The 15,216-nt window shown below is 46.3% G+C and overlaps 1 protein-coding gene across 5 annotated transcripts in view; it reads right to left on the bottom strand.

Annotated features, from left to right (window-relative positions):
* Positions 1 to 12,384: 12,384 nt before the first annotated feature.
* Positions 12,385 to 15,216, bottom strand: part of PPCDC (phosphopantothenoylcysteine decarboxylase) — a 30,893-nt gene continuing 28,061 nt past the window's right edge. For all 5 annotated transcript variants that reach the window (XM_066278219.1, XM_066278218.1, XM_066278223.1 and 2 more), the window contains one exon: positions 12,385 to 14,414. In XM_066278219.1, the coding sequence (XP_066134316.1) occupies positions 14,323 to 14,414 (92 nt within the window). In that variant the 3' untranslated portion in view covers positions 12,385 to 14,322. The remainder of the gene's footprint in view (positions 14,415 to 15,216) is intronic.

Raw genomic sequence — 15,216 nt, 5'->3', positions numbered from 1 at the left:
CTTCTGCAGCCATGGCTTGATTGGTTCAAGTGCATTGGCCCGGGCACTGAGGATGGCTCTTGGAGCCTCCATCTTAGGTACTAAAAATAGCTCAGTTGCAAGCATGGCTGCAGATGGGCAGAGCATCGGCCACAGATGGGGGTTTGCTGGGTGGATCCGGTTGGGGTGCATGCGGGAGTCTGTCTCTCTATCTCTCCTCCTCTCACTCTGTCTCTTGCAGAAAAAAATAAAAAGGAAAAAGTACTACAATGTGTCTGGGTATGGACTTCTTCATATTTATTCTACTTGGAGTGCCTTAAGTTTTTTAGATGTGTAAATTAATGTTTTTAATTTACAAGTTAAAGTTGAGGTGTTTTCAGCCATTTTATTTTTTTAAAGAGAGAGAAGAGACAGACCAGAAGGGAGAAAGAGGTGAGAAGCATCAACTTGTAGTTATGTTATTCATTGATTGCTTTCTCATACATCCCTCGATGCAGGGGGGGGGGGGGGGAGATGCTCCAGCCAACCCTGTGACCCCTTGCTCAAACCAGTGATCTTGGGCTTTAAGCCAGTGATCTCCGGGCTCAAGCCAGCAACCATGGATCATGTCTATGACTCCACACTCAAGCTGGTGAGTCCATGCTCAAGGATTTTGAACCTGAGTCCTCAGGGTCCCAGGCTGATGCTCTATCCATTGCGCCACCACCTGGTCAGGCTTTAGCCATTATTTCTTCAAATATTTAATGCTTCTCCCCTTTCTTTCTCTACTCTTTCTGGTACTCCTATTATGCATATGTAGGTGCACTTAACAGTATCACTTTTCTCTGAAGCTGCTTCTTGTCTTCATTCTTTTTTAAAAATTTTTATTAACTTTAATTTATTGTGTTTACATGGATTCAAGTGTCCCACTGAATATAACTCCCTCACCCCCCACCCGTGTCCCTTTTTATACCCCTTTTGCCCCCCTCCCCTTAACTCCCCCTCTCTTCTGTCTAGGATTTGCTGTTCTGTTATCTATATCTCTGTGTTATGTATATATTTCACTAATCCCTTTACCTTCTCTGATCCCATCCCCTCATCCCTCTTCCCTCTGACAGCTGTCCCTCTGGTCCCTGTGACCTCTGCCTCTATTCTGTTCCTCAGTTCACTTTGTTCATTAGATTCCACATGTAAGTGAGATCATATGATATTTTCCTTTCTTTGCCTGGCTTATTTCCCTTAGCATAATAATTTCCAGGTATTCTTTTTTTCTCTATTCTTCAAATTGCATGTTCTCTATCAACCTATCTACAAGTTTGCTAATTCTTCTGCTATCTCTAATCTACTGTTGTGCCTTTCTAGTGGATTTTTTATTTCAGTTCTTGTAATTGTCAACTTTTGAATTTCAATTGGTTCTTGCTTATAATATCTATCTCTTTGTTGATAGTATCTATTTGATGAGATATCATCATACCTTCCTTAAGTTTTTTACATGTTTCTTTTAGTTCTTTGAATATATTGTGTATTGGTCATACTTTCCTGTTTCTTAGCATGTGTCATAGGTTTTTGTTGAAAATTGTTTTATATATTGATATTTATTATGTAATAATTAAATTTTATAATATATATTTGTGATATAAAATGTATTAACACATTTTAGATAATATATGGTAGCAATTCTGGATACCAACCAGAACCCCCACACAGGCGGTGGTGCAGTGGACCCAGGTTCGAGACCCCGAGGTCACCAACTTGAGCGTGGGCTCATCTGGTTTGAGCAAAGCTCGCCAGCTTGGACCCAAGGTCGCTGGCTCGAGCAGGAGGTTACTCGGTGTGCTGAAGGCCCGCGGTGAAGACACATATGAGAAAGCAATCAATGAACAACTAAGGTCTCGCAATGAAAAACTGATGATTGGTGCTTCTCATCTCTCCATTCCTGTCTGTCTGTCCCTGTCTATCCCTCTCTCTGACTCTCTCTCTGTCTCTGTAGAAAAACAAAAACAAAAACAGAACCCCCACACAAAGCTGCTTCTTCTTGCTGTTTGCTTGTTTATCTATTTAATGACCTAGCTAGACTTTCTTTTTTCTTTTTCTTTTCTTTATTTATTTTATTTAGTGAGAGGAGGGGACGCAGAGATAGAATACTGCATGTGCCCCGACTGGGATCCACTTGGCAAGTCCACTCTGCCCATCTGAGGCCCTTGCTCTGTTGCAACCAGAGCCATTTTTTAGCACCTGAGGCAGAGGCCATGGAGCTATCCTTAGCACCTGGGCTTCAATTGAACCATGGCTGCAAGAGGGGAGAAAAGAGAGAGTGAAAGAGAAAGAAGCAAGAGGGAGAGGGGTGGAGAAGTAGACAGGCCTTCTCCCGTGTGCCCTGGCCAGGAATCAAACCTGGGACATCTAAAGTGAGGTTTTAATTTTATTTATTTACTTATTTTTTACAGAGACAGAGAGTGAGTCAGAGAGAGGGATAGACAGGGACAGACAGACAGGAACAGAGAGAGATGAGAAGCATCAATCATTAGTTTTTCATTGCGCATTGCAACACCTTAGCTATTCATTGATTGCCCTCTCATATGTGCCTTGACCACGGGCCTTCCCAGCAGCCGCGCTCAAGCTGGTGAGCTCGGGGTCTCAAACCTGGGTCTTCCGCATCCCAGTCCAACGCTCCATCCACTGCGCCACCGCCTGGTCAGGCAAACCTGGGACATCTATATGCTGGGCTGATGCCCTATCACTGAGCCAACCAGCCAAGGTTAGACTTTTTTTTTTGGACAGAGACAGAAAGAGAGTCAGAGAGAAGGACAGATAAGGACAGACAGACAGGAAGGGAGAGAGATGAGAACCATCAATTCTTTGTTGCAGCTCCTTAGTTGTTCATTGATTGCTTTGTCATATGTGCCTTGCCCGGGGGCTACAGCAGAGTGAGTGACCCCTTGCTCAAGCCAGTGACCTTGGACTCAAGCCAGCAAACTTGGGGTTCAATCCAGGGACCTTTGGGCTCAAGCCAGCAACCATGGGGTCATGTCTGTGATCCCACGCTCAAGCCAGCAATCCTGCACTCAAGCTGGCGACCTCAGGATTTTGAACCTGGGTCCTCTGCGTCCCAGTCCACTGTGCCACCACCTGGTCATGCCAGGGCTAGACTTTCATAGTAAAGTTTATTTCCCCTGCATTCTTTGATGTCCCTTTTGGGAAGGGACATCTCTGGGCAAGTGCACTCTCACTATGGGATAACAGTGTGTGCTTTTTAAAAAAAGGAATTTCTGCCTGACCAGGCGGTAGCGCAGTGGATAGAGTGTCGGACTGGGATGCCGAGGACCCAGGTTCGAGACCCCAGGTTCGAGACCCCGAGGTTGCCAGCTTGAGCGTGGGTTCATCTGGTTTGAGCAAAAGCTCACCAGCTTGGACCCAAGGTCGCTGACTCCAGCAAGGAGTTACTCGGTCTGCTGAAGGCCCGTGGTAAAGGCGCATATGAGAAAGCAATCAATGAACAACTAAGGTGTCACAATGTACAACGAAAAACTAATGATTGATGCTTCTCATCTCTCCGTTCCTGTCTGTCTGTCCCTGTCTATCCCTCTCTCTGATTCTCTCTCTGTCTCTATAAAATAAATAAATAAATAAATAAATAAATAAATAAATAAATAAATAAAGGAATTTCTTTTTTTCCCCACTTTTTTAAATGTTTATTTTACTGATTTTATAGAGAGGAAGGGAGAGAGAGAGAAACAGGAACATCAAGCTGCTCCTATATGTGTCCTGAGGATCAAATCAGCAACCTTTGAGCTTCAGGATGAACCAACTGAGCTATCCAGGCAGGGCAACAGTGATTTTAACAGGGCCCCCTCTTTATCTCTTTCTCTTAAGCTGTTTGTCTCTAATGGTATCACACCTAGCTATTAGCCTTCACCAATTGTTAACTGTTCTACTCTTTTCAACAATGCTCTGGTCATAAATTGCTCCAGTCTGATATTATCAAATTCAAGCCCCTTTGAGGTCAGTCTTTTCTTCTTTTAGATTTTATTGCTTGATTTTTATAAAACACTTTTAGAGAGGAGAGAAGGGGGAAGGAGAGGGAAGCATCAACTCATAGTAGTTGCTTCTCATATGTGCCTTGACTGGGCAAGCCTGGGGTTTTGAACTGGTGACCTCAGCACACCAGGTCAACACTCTACCCACTGCACCACCACAGGTCAGGCAAGGACAGTCTTCTAGTTTTGTTCTGACCTAGGCAGGCTCTTCTCTTTCACTGCTTCTCTCTGGGAGACATCTAGGTGGCCTAAGGTTTAGCATGTTTTTCTCATGGAGCTACAAGCCTTCTCTTTATTGCTTACTGCCACTATCTCCATTAGTTTTCAGAGCACCACAGGCTTGAATTTCCCCCCACTCTGCTCCAAATAAAGTCACCTTCTTTGGGGGCAGTATCTGAGCTCTGTTTTTACGGCCTTCCTCTCTACCTGCACAAAACCTGTGTGCCACTGCTCTGAAGTTGGTGTTTTGGAGTGACAGCCCTGCTTTACGAGGGTGCTAGGGAGGACAATAGCCTCTGGTCTTCTAAACTTGCCTCTCCAGGGACAGAACCTCCCTTCTATGGGCAAACCAGGATGAGGGAGATCAGGGCCCTATTATTTTCCGCCTGCTGTGCCTGCAGTCAGGGTTACACCCTATGAGTTGGAAATGGCATGAGGAACAGAGCCCCTAGCCCCCATTCACTCTCACCTGGAATACAATTTCTGCAACAGAGAGCTGGGAGGTAGAGAGGATGAGAAATGCTAGTGGTCAGCCACTCCCATGGAGACACTGTAACCCTCAGCTGGAACTGGGGACAGAGAGAGCCCTATGTTCTTGGATAGATCTGACTGAAGTGCAGCTTGGGTCACAATGAGCTGGGAGGAAAAAGGAAGAAAAAAGAGAGTAGATCAAATGCCACAGCCACTGAATCTTTTTATCAAGACTGGGTAGGTTTTCTTAAATAAATGCTTATTTACAATGTGCCTTTAGAGTAACTTCCAGAGAATGTAAAGGTTTTTGTTTTTTTTATTTTTTATAAATAAATTTATATTTTAATGGGGTGACATCAATAAATCAGGGTACATATATTCAAAGAAAACATTTCCAGGTTATCTTGTCATTTAGTTCTGTTGCATACCCATTACCCAAAGAGAGATCGTCCTCCATCACCCTCTATCCAGTTTTCTTTGTACCCCTCCCCTTCCCCCTCCTCCCCCCACCCCCCCGTAATCACCACACTCTTGTCCATGTCTATTAGTCTCGCTTTTATGTCCCGCCAATGTATGGAATCCTGTAGTTCTTGTTTTTTCTGATTCGCTTATTTCACTCTGCATAATGTTATCAAGATTCCACCATTCTGCTGTAAGTGATCCGATGTCATCATTTCTTCTAGCTGAATAGTATACCATGGTGTATATGTGCCCCATCTTCTTTATCCAGTCTTCTATTTTTTTTTACAGTGATTAAAAGCCTTTAAGCAAACTCTTGGCCAATACAGCAAGAATCCATAAAAGAGTAGTGTCCCTGTTTTTTTTACTTTTTAATTAAGTTTTATCGGTTATACTTGTTTTACTGGGGAGAGGATCTACAGAGTCTCTCATGTCACTATTCCAGAAACCATCTCCCATGACCTTCTCTTTATTTATTCATTTATTATTTAAAACAATTTTTTAGTGAGAAAGACAGACAGGGAGAGATGAGAAGGATCAATTTGTTGTGGCTACACTTTAGTTGTTCATTGATTGCTTCTCATATGTGCCTTGACTGGGGGCTCCAGCTGAGCCAGTGACCCCTTGCTCAAGCCAGCAACCTTTGGGTTCAAGCCAGCACCCACGGGGTCATGCCTATGATTCCACACTCAAGCTGGTGACTTCGGGGTTTCAAACCTGGGTCCTCAGCATCCCACACGACCTTCTCTCTAATTCTGGTGTTCTAAGATTTCACAGTGATGAACCTTGGTGAAAGCTTTTGCTTTGTTTTGTATTCATTCACTGTGTTGCATACTCAGCCAACTCTTAAGACATCTTTGTCTTTCCTAAAAAAGGTTTATTGTGAGTTACATATGTTAACTTAAAATTAAGCCTGACTGGGTGGTGGCACAGTGGATAGAGTGTCGGACTGGGATGCGGAGGACCCAGGTTTGAGACCCCGAGGTCGCCAGCTTGTGCGCAAGCTCATCTGATTTAAGCAAAGCTCACCAGCTTGAGCCCGAGGTCGCTGGCTCGAGCAAGGGGTCACTCAGTCTGCTGTAGCCACTCCCCCCCAGTCTAGGCACATATGAGAAAGCAATCAATGAACAACTAAGGTGCTGCAACGAAGAATTGATGCTTCTCATCTCTCTCCCTTCCTGTCTGGCTCTCTCTCTGACTCTGTCTTTGTCACAAAATATATATAAATAAATAAAATTAAAAATCAATAAATTAAAAAAAAAAAGGAAAAAGAAAAGGCCAGCCCTGTCCAGACTGCTCAGTTGGTTATAGCACAGCCCTGAAGCACAGAGGTTGCCAGTTCGATCCCTGGTCAGAGCACATACAGGAACAGATTGATGTTTCTGTCTCTCTCACTCTCCTTTCCTCTCTCTCTAAAACCAATAAAAAGAACTTTTTTTTCAAAGGAAAAGGCCAAAGTGAGAGGCAATAAACGTTTATTTGAGACCCAAAAGAACAGCTATTTTGGAGACACCAACTCAGACAGAAACTCAAATAGTGTTCTCATAAGGAAACAAAGGGCAAGTGGTATTTATGAGAAACAACATCAATAGAAGGAAGGGATTTCTATAGGTGCAGATAAGCTAACACAGTGATAGTAATTGTAAAGACTGTCTTTAATTTTCAATCCAGGAGTTCATCAGTATAGCAATCATAATAACAGCTTTCTTGTTATTTTTGCAAACAGTTCTTTAGAAAACAATGTAATCCTAGACCCAATCCAAAGGTTACTACTTTACCTGGTTTTTACATTCCAAAGGTTTGAGGCATAAGATGTGCAAGGCAGTTCCTCTGGGGTGGCAGCTCTTCTGGTGGCATTTTTTTTTTTTTTTTTTTTTTTTTTTTTTTAGAGAGGAGAGAGAGTGAAAGAGAAAGAGAAGGGGAAGGGAGGAGCAGGAAGCATCAACTCCCATATGTGCCTTGACCAGGCAAGCCCAGGGTTTTGAACCGGCGACCTCAGCATTCCAGGTTGACGCTTTATCCACTGCGCCACCACAGGTCAGGCTCTTCTAGTGGCATTTTAATGTGGCTTCATTTATTTTTTTATTTTATTTTTCTAAAAACACTGATTTTAGAGAGGGGAAAAAAGAGAGAGAGAGAGAGAAACATTGTGTATGTGCCCTGGTCGGGGATCAAACCAACAACTTCTGCGTATTAGAACGATCCAGCCAGGGCTTATTTTACTTTTTTTTTTCTGAAGCTGGAAACGGGGAGAGACAGTCAGACAGACTCCCGCATGCGCCCGACCGGGATCCACCCGGCACGCCCACCAGGGGCGACGCTCTGCCCACCAGGGGGCGATGCTCTGCCCCTCCGGGGCATCCCTCTGCTGCGACCAGAGCCACTCTAGCGTCTGGGGCAGAGGCCAAGGAGCCATCCCTAGCGTCCGGGACATCTTTTGCTCCAATGGAGCCTTGGCTGCGGGAGGGGAAGAGAGAGACAGAGAGGAAGGCGGGGGGTGGGGGCGTGGAGAAGCAAATGGGCGCTTCTCCTGTGTGCCCTGGCCGGGAATCAAGCCCGGGTCCCCCGCATGCCAGGCCGATGCTCTACCACTGAGCCAACCAGCCAGGGCCTATTTTACTTTTTTATATTTATATCTTTGCCTGCCTTTGTCTCTATCCTCTCTTCTAGGAAATTGAATCAGTCAGATGTTGAATCTCAGATTGACCTAATTAATTTTCTCTTTTATCCTATTATATCCATCTCTGTGTCTTTCTGTTTAACTTTCTGAAAGGTTTCCCTGACATGATCTTTCTACCACTTTGTCATCACATTTTATTTTTTATTTCTTTACTTTTTTAGATTTTATTTATTCATTTTTATTAGAGAGAGAGGGAAGAGAGAGGAGAGGGAGAGATAGAGAGAGAACAGGGGGAGGAGCAGGAAGCATCAACTCCCATATGTGCCTTGACCAGGCAAGCCCAGGGTTTTGAACCGGCGACCTCAGCATTCCAGGTCGACGCTTTATCCACTGCGCCACCAAAGGTCAGGCCTGTGATCACATTTTAAATGTTCTCTGAAGTTCCCCTTTTATTAGCACTTTGTTCACGTTTCGGGAGGCGTGTCTCTTCCGTCCTCTGAGTTTATCAGTGAGTTTCTTTGACATTTCTTCTGCTCTTTGCAGCATCTCTTGTTTCTGAAATTCTCAAATCTAGTGGACTGTCTTTGCTTTCAATGGCATCAGAGCCACGGATAAAGGGCACACTTTACTGTCCCCCATTTTCTAACTGAGCAAGCAGAGGCTCTGAGCCCAGCTGCATATGGCACCCTCATCTACTCGGGGCCTGTCTGCTGCCCTCACAGGGGGCTGGCTCAGAGGGCCTGGTAACTCTGGCTCTGCCTCAGGCTGGCTGGGGAGAGTGGTCCGGGTCCTTGTCGTTCTTGTGCCTTAGTCAGCTTGCTCAGTTAGAAAGGGGTTCTTTTTGCTCATGTCCTCTCTTCTGGAACCACCAGGAGAAAGAAGTGGAGAACACCTGGCATGATGGAGAGGCCAACTAGGCACAGGCTGTGCCAGGCAGGCCTTGCCTGTTTCTTTGTGAGATACAAGACTGTCAGTCCAAGTTAGAGTGTCTGAGCAGAAGGGATGGGGGTGTGAGCCCCTGGACCATTGAAACAAATGATTCTGTCCTCCAGAGACTGGCACCTGAGGCATTGGTGAAAACCCTCGAAAGCATTTTCAGGGCACAATTAAAGCCACAGATTGCAGTCCCGATCCTGAGCTTTTCCAGGCTCTGTCCAGGGCATGCTGGACCTGCCCACTCTGGTATGCCCCTGGGCCTGCTCTGGCCCACCTGGATCCTTTCTCTGGGTTTGCAGGATGGAGCTCCTCCTGCCTCTGTTTAACATGTCCAAGTTCAAAGCCAGACCCAGAGCTTGGGTCAGCAATGCTCTCTCCTGACAATGCACCCCCACTCTTGCCCTCCCTGCTCTCTTTTCTAACATCTACAATGCTTTTAGAATCTAGCCCAGGTAGGGTCTCCCCAGTGACCCTTCCTCCTTCTTCTGACCTCCTCTGCAGACCAGTGGGCTGTCTTTCAGGGCTCCCTTGGCACCCTCAGCTACTTACCCCTCCCTGGGCTGGTCTATCTGCTCTTCTGTCTACTTAACTGAACAGGAAGTACCTTGAGCACGGGGCAGGGCCTTGGTCCAGGATGGTGTCTGGAACACAGAGTTTGAGAAGTGAATGAACACCAACCAGGAGGTTGGACATACATGGTGACAGGTGTAAGTGGAAACTCTTTTCACTTCCTGATCAATTTTGCTGTGAACCTAAAATGGCTCTAAAAAATAGTCTATTAATTTTTTGAATTAGAGTTTACATTGCATATTATTTTATATTAGTTTCAGGTGTACAATATAGTGGTGTGACACTTATACACATCACAAAATGTCCCCCCCTCGATATTTCCAATGCCCACCTGGCACCACACATAGTTATTACAATATTACTGATTGTATTCCCTATGCTGTACTTGTACTTTACATCCGTGACCGCTCTGTAACTGCCAGTTTGTACTTCTTTGATTTTTTCTTTTAAAGATTTTATTTATTCATTTTAGAGAGGGGAGAGAGGGAGAGAGGGAGGGGGGGGGGAGAGAGAGAGAGAGAGAAAGAGAGAGAAGGGGAGAGCAGGAAGCATCAACCCCCATATGTGCTTTGACGAGGCAAGCCCAGGGTTTTGAACCAGTGACCTCAGCATTCCAGGTCAACACTTTATCCACTGTGCCACCACAGGTCAGCAGTTTGTACTTCTTAATCCTTTCACTTTTTCACCAAGCCACCCAACTCCCCCTCCCCTGACAACCATCAGTCTGTTCTCTGTGTCTATTTTTCTGTTACTATTCTGTTTATTTTGCTCTTTAGATTCTACATATGTGAAACCATATGGTATTTGTCTTTGTCTGTAAAGTCTATTAATTCTTTTTTTTTAATGAATGGAAGAAATAAAGAAACAATCAGCCCTCGAAGATGCAACATTGGCTTGCAGAGGCCCTGGGCTGTTGTACTTGGTGTGAGGCATCCAGGCAGACTGGCACTCGTGGGGGTAGGGACTTTCCTTTACTCGTCAGCCCTGCAAGCCAGCAGCCTGCCCAGGCCTGGGAGCATGCAGGTGGCACTATCTGCCTGGCTGCATGCTCTGCAGCGGATTCCCTGCACATACCCACCTGGGACACAGTACGTCAAGGTGCCTGCAAAGGCCATCTGAGCTTTGGACTGGGCCCTCCATTGTCTGTGCGATGGCTGGGGACCCACCCCTGAATGCCAGACTGGCTGGTGAATGTAGCAGGAGCTAACCCCTAAGCTCCCGAACCCTCCACCTGTGCCTGGTCTTGCATACTTCCTGTCCCTAGCCTAGAATACGCCTGCATCCAAACCACTACATTCTGCCCAGGAGTTCCAGAGGGACAGAGCTTGAGTCACAGCAGAATCTGTAGACCAGGGGAGGACACTCCTGACTCCAGGATACCTGCCATTCAGCATCTCAGGGTTCCTGTTTGTTAGTTGTAGAAATCAGGCAGTTCAATGAATGACCCGTTTTTCCCAGAAACTACCTGCTTTGGCCACTGCTCCTGCACAGGTCCAGGAAGATCAGGGAAGTCTGCAGAAGACAACTGGAGGCTGCCACACTGCCCCAGTCCCCCACCACACACTCATGCACCTTCCCTAGTCGCTGCTCATATGCCAGTCTTGGGAGGGAGTGACCACACGTCCTGATCTGCCCAAGACATACACCCAGTTGATGCCTATAGTCCTGGTGCATTTATTGTCCCTTTTCACTCCCAGAAGTGCCCACTTTGAACAACAAAATACATAGTCAGTCTACCTGTTTCTCTTTCTAGTCTCATCTCAAGTCCGGCTGGTGGGAGCAGCACAGCCCATATCCAAACCCCCTCTAAGCAGCCGTGTCTTGGTTTGTAGTTAGGAGAATTTTGATACTCTTCTCTCTGAGCCTCGGGTTCCTATATTTTTAGTGAAGACAGCAATGCCTATCTTGAAGGATTGTTAGGAGGATTAAACAAGACAAGGTATGCAAAGCATGTCTGGCACAGGCCAAGTGCTGGGCAGCCATGAATTCCCTTATGGGGCCCGTCATGCCAGTCTCTCCCCAAGAGAGCTTGAGAGCTCTATTTCCATGCTCCCAAGAGTACAACTTTTAGAAGTTCCAGGTGACACATGAGCTCCTAAGCCTTGGTCCCTCCCAAGAACAAGAAGTGCCTGTCACCCCACCCCCAAGTCCCACCGCAGGTGGTGAGGGGTGTCCCACTTCACTCTCCAGTGTGCACCCGTGTTCCTGCCCATTCTGACTGCTTCCAAGACCCTCTCTCTACTATGAACCCACCAGCCTGCATCTATTTTGGCCAGACACACAAAAGAACCTGTGAACTCTGCCCCCTCCTCCAGGATTCAGAGGCCCAAAAGGGAGCACATAGGGCCTCCAATCCTCAAGGACCTGCTCTGTGGGCCCCCAGGCAAAGGGTCACCATGTATTTTCAGCAGAGAGAGCCCCTATGAGATCAGACCATTGCAGCCAGGGAATGACACATTCCCAGATTACACCTGAATTATCAGCTTGCTCTTCAAAGGCCCCAAAGCTCAAATCTCCCATCTGCCTTTTGTCCTCACACCTATCTACTCCCAACATTCCTTTGCTATGAGACAACTGGCAGTTCTGGCCAGATCCTGCCCATTGCCTTGCCCCGGTGGTACCAAACCTGCCTTCAGTTTTTTGGGTTTGTTTTTTTTTTTTGAGACAGAGAATCAGAGAGGGATAGATAGGGACAGACAGACAGGAACAGAGAGAGATGAGAAGCATCAATCATCAGTTTTTCGTTGCAACACCTTAGTTGTTCATTGATTGCTTTCTCATATGTGCCTTGACCATGGGCCTTCAGCAGACCGAGTAACCCCTGGCTCGAGCCAGTGACCTTGGGCCCAAGCTGGTGAGCTTTGCTCAAAGCAGATGAGCCCATGCTCAAGCTGGCGACCTCGGGGGTCTCAAACCTGGGTCCTCCGCATCCCAGTCCGACACTCTATCCACTGCGCCACCACCTGGTCAGGTGGCCTTGAGTTTTATAGAATATTTGGTTGCACCAGGAAGGTCTCAGTGTAAACAACCTGTCAATCACTAGGATCTGACTCCAGGGTTCTTTGTTCAGAGGCAGATGGTAACATCTCAGGTTTTCTTTTCTTTTCTTTTTTTTTAGAGAGAGGGAGGGAGGGAGACAGAGAGGTATAGACAGGAAGGGAGAGAAATGAGAAGCATCAGTTCGTAGTTGCATCACATTAGTTGTTCACTGATTGCTCATATATGCCTTGACCAGGGGGCTGCAGCCAAGCCAGTGACCCCTTGCTCAAGCCAGCGACCTTTGGGCTCAGGCCAGCAATCATGGGGTCATGCCTATGATCCCACGCTCAAGCCAGTGACTTCACACTCAAGCTGGTGAACCCACACTAAAGCCAGATGAGCCCACACTCAAGCTACCTCAGGGTTTCAAACCTGGGTCCTTGGTGTTCCAGGTCGAGACTCTATCCACTGAGCTACCACCTGGTCAGGCAGGAACCTATTTTTAGATGCATGTAGTTCATTGCTTGTGTGGTAGATAATTTAGTCAGCTGGCTCAAACCCTAAAATGAACTCAGCCTCCAACCTTTGTTTCTCAAGCACCCAGTCCCCCTGCTGAGTGGCAAACAATGGCGGATTTCTTGTCTACTTTTCAGTAGGTATTTGATGCATACATCTGCTGAGATGAACACCATCTCCTTTTCTCCCTCACTTTTTATACAGTTAGCACACAACACACATTGCTCTGAACCTTGCTTGCATTTTCCTTTGCACAATGCAGCTCACACAGAATCCAATCCCAGCACCTGAGAAGCTGCCCCACACTTTGCCTTGGGTGGTGTAGAGCCCAGTGTAGGAACAGCCCTGATTTATGGAAGCAAACTCCAGCTGTTAAATGGTGAGAGTACTGCCAGTCTTGTAGTACCATTTGATAGCACTGCAGTTTGTCACATGTGTCTCCATTAGGACAAATTCCTAGATTTGCTGGGTAAAGGTATGTATATGATTTTGAAAGGTATTTTTAGGCTGCTCTCCAAAGAGCAACATGTGAGGGTGCCCATTACCCACACTCTTGTAATCTAACAAGTGAAAACTTTAATTTCAGTATGGTTTATGTGTACCACTTTCCTCATGAATGTAGTTGAGTAGCTTTTAATGTTCAAGGGTGTGTGTGTGTGTGTGTGTGTGTGTATACTGTTTTTATGCTCTGCTCACTTTTCATTTATGTTGCTGGTCCTTTTCAAATCAATGTACAGGGACTCTTCAGGTTATGAAGTCTGAACATATGTTTCAAGTTTATAACGCTCACTCCCATAAAAACAAAAAAAAGTCAGGCAATCCTGATTCACCTGACCCAGTATCTCCAGCACATTTCTGCAGGTTCTCCTGCCTCTCCAGCTTCCTCCTCCCAATAGGTCACTCTCTCCCATCTTCCAATGCCCCTTCCAGTGTGCAAGCCAACCACAGGAATAAAGGTAATTTTTTTACACTCATTTTTTGTTATGACAGTATAATATACTTATGTCCTTTTTGTTTTTCTGTGGCTTAGTTATGTTTTTATGTTCTTGCACCAAAATTCAGGTTACATCACTGTTGTAGGAACGGAACTGTGTCATAACCCGAGGACCCCCTATATAGGAGCTCATTATTTATTAGGGGAATTAGAACATTGTTCTATGGCTATAAATTATTTTCCTGGTTTGTTGTTTGTCCTTGGACTTTGGGCTACTGCTAGGCAGAATTACTTTTCTGCAGTGACATGTATCAGTCCTTACTTGTATGGCTCTAGGTTACGTGTGTCTTGCTCAGAAAGAAGCAGACCATCCCTTGTCTACCCGCACACATACTTTTTTAATTTCGTCGGCACAAGAAGCCCGGGATGTCTTACAGGCTTTGTGAGGAGCAGGACAACTCCTCCCTTCTGGTCAACCCCAACTTTAGGGAGGGCACAAAGTAAACTCACCATTGCAATTCTGTTATAATAAATGAGAGGGCACACTGTGGGCACCAGCCTGAGTTGGCCAGAGGTGGCTTTCCAGAGGTGGCACCCAGGCACATCAAAGGCATGACTGGGAGTCAGCCAGGTGAAGAAGAGCCTTCCAGTAAAAGCAGCAGGATGTACGAAGGCAAGAAGCAAAAACACTCCATCAGGGTCACGGCTGTCCACTCTGCAAAAGGACAGGGAGCTCTACAGGGTTGGCTGTGGTAATGGTTAGAGCTAGGAAAGTAGGCAGGGGCTAGGTCACAAAGGGCTACTTGTGTTCTGCCTAGTAATCAGGGCCTTCCTGAAGCCATGGGGATGCAGCAGAAGATACATCAGCCTGTGGAGGTGGAAAGGACAGCCCAGCGTGGGCTGGGCCCTGGCCCAGCAGCAGCCCGGGCAGCCCACAGAAGCTCCAAGCTGCCAAACACAAGTGCAAATTTCAGATCCAAATGTTCTATTCTGTCATACTTCCAAAATCCTATAAAAATCATCAGGGAAGCTAGCATCTTCTCTAAGAAATATGTCTGCCCAGTGATGACAACTTCGAGAGCTTTCACTCAGTGGGGAAGCATGTTGACCACTCCCACCTCTGCACCTCTGAGGCAGATGGGGCCAGGCTAATGCAGCTCAGGTACTGGGCACAGCTTGGGAACAACTGGGCTCATCTGCCCTAGCCAATTCATCCAGACCCCCACACAAAATTGGCAACAGTGGGCAGGACTGCCACAGTGGAGTGGCAGACCTCAAGGGAAGGGTCTCTAGCTGACAAGGCTCAGTTTGCTCTAAGCAGCTCCAGCTGTTTTCAGGGGTATCAGGCAAATGCCGGCAAATGTCTCAGCTCCTATGACCTTTTATTAACAGATATTTTGTTAACAGGGCTTCTGGACAACTGTCTCCCCAAGTGTCCAGCACAGAGCCTGGCCCACTGTAAGCACTCGGAAACAGTAGCCATTCCTATTAACGGGAAAGTCTAACCATTCATTGGC

The sequence above is a fragment of the Saccopteryx bilineata genome, chromosome 4 (genome assembly GCF_036850765.1).
Source record: "Saccopteryx bilineata isolate mSacBil1 chromosome 4, mSacBil1_pri_phased_curated, whole genome shotgun sequence".
Lineage (NCBI taxonomy): Eukaryota > Metazoa > Chordata > Mammalia > Chiroptera > Emballonuridae > Saccopteryx > Saccopteryx bilineata.
The sequence above is the reverse complement of the archived record's forward strand: the minus strand, read 5'-3'. Positions and strand labels throughout refer to the sequence as shown.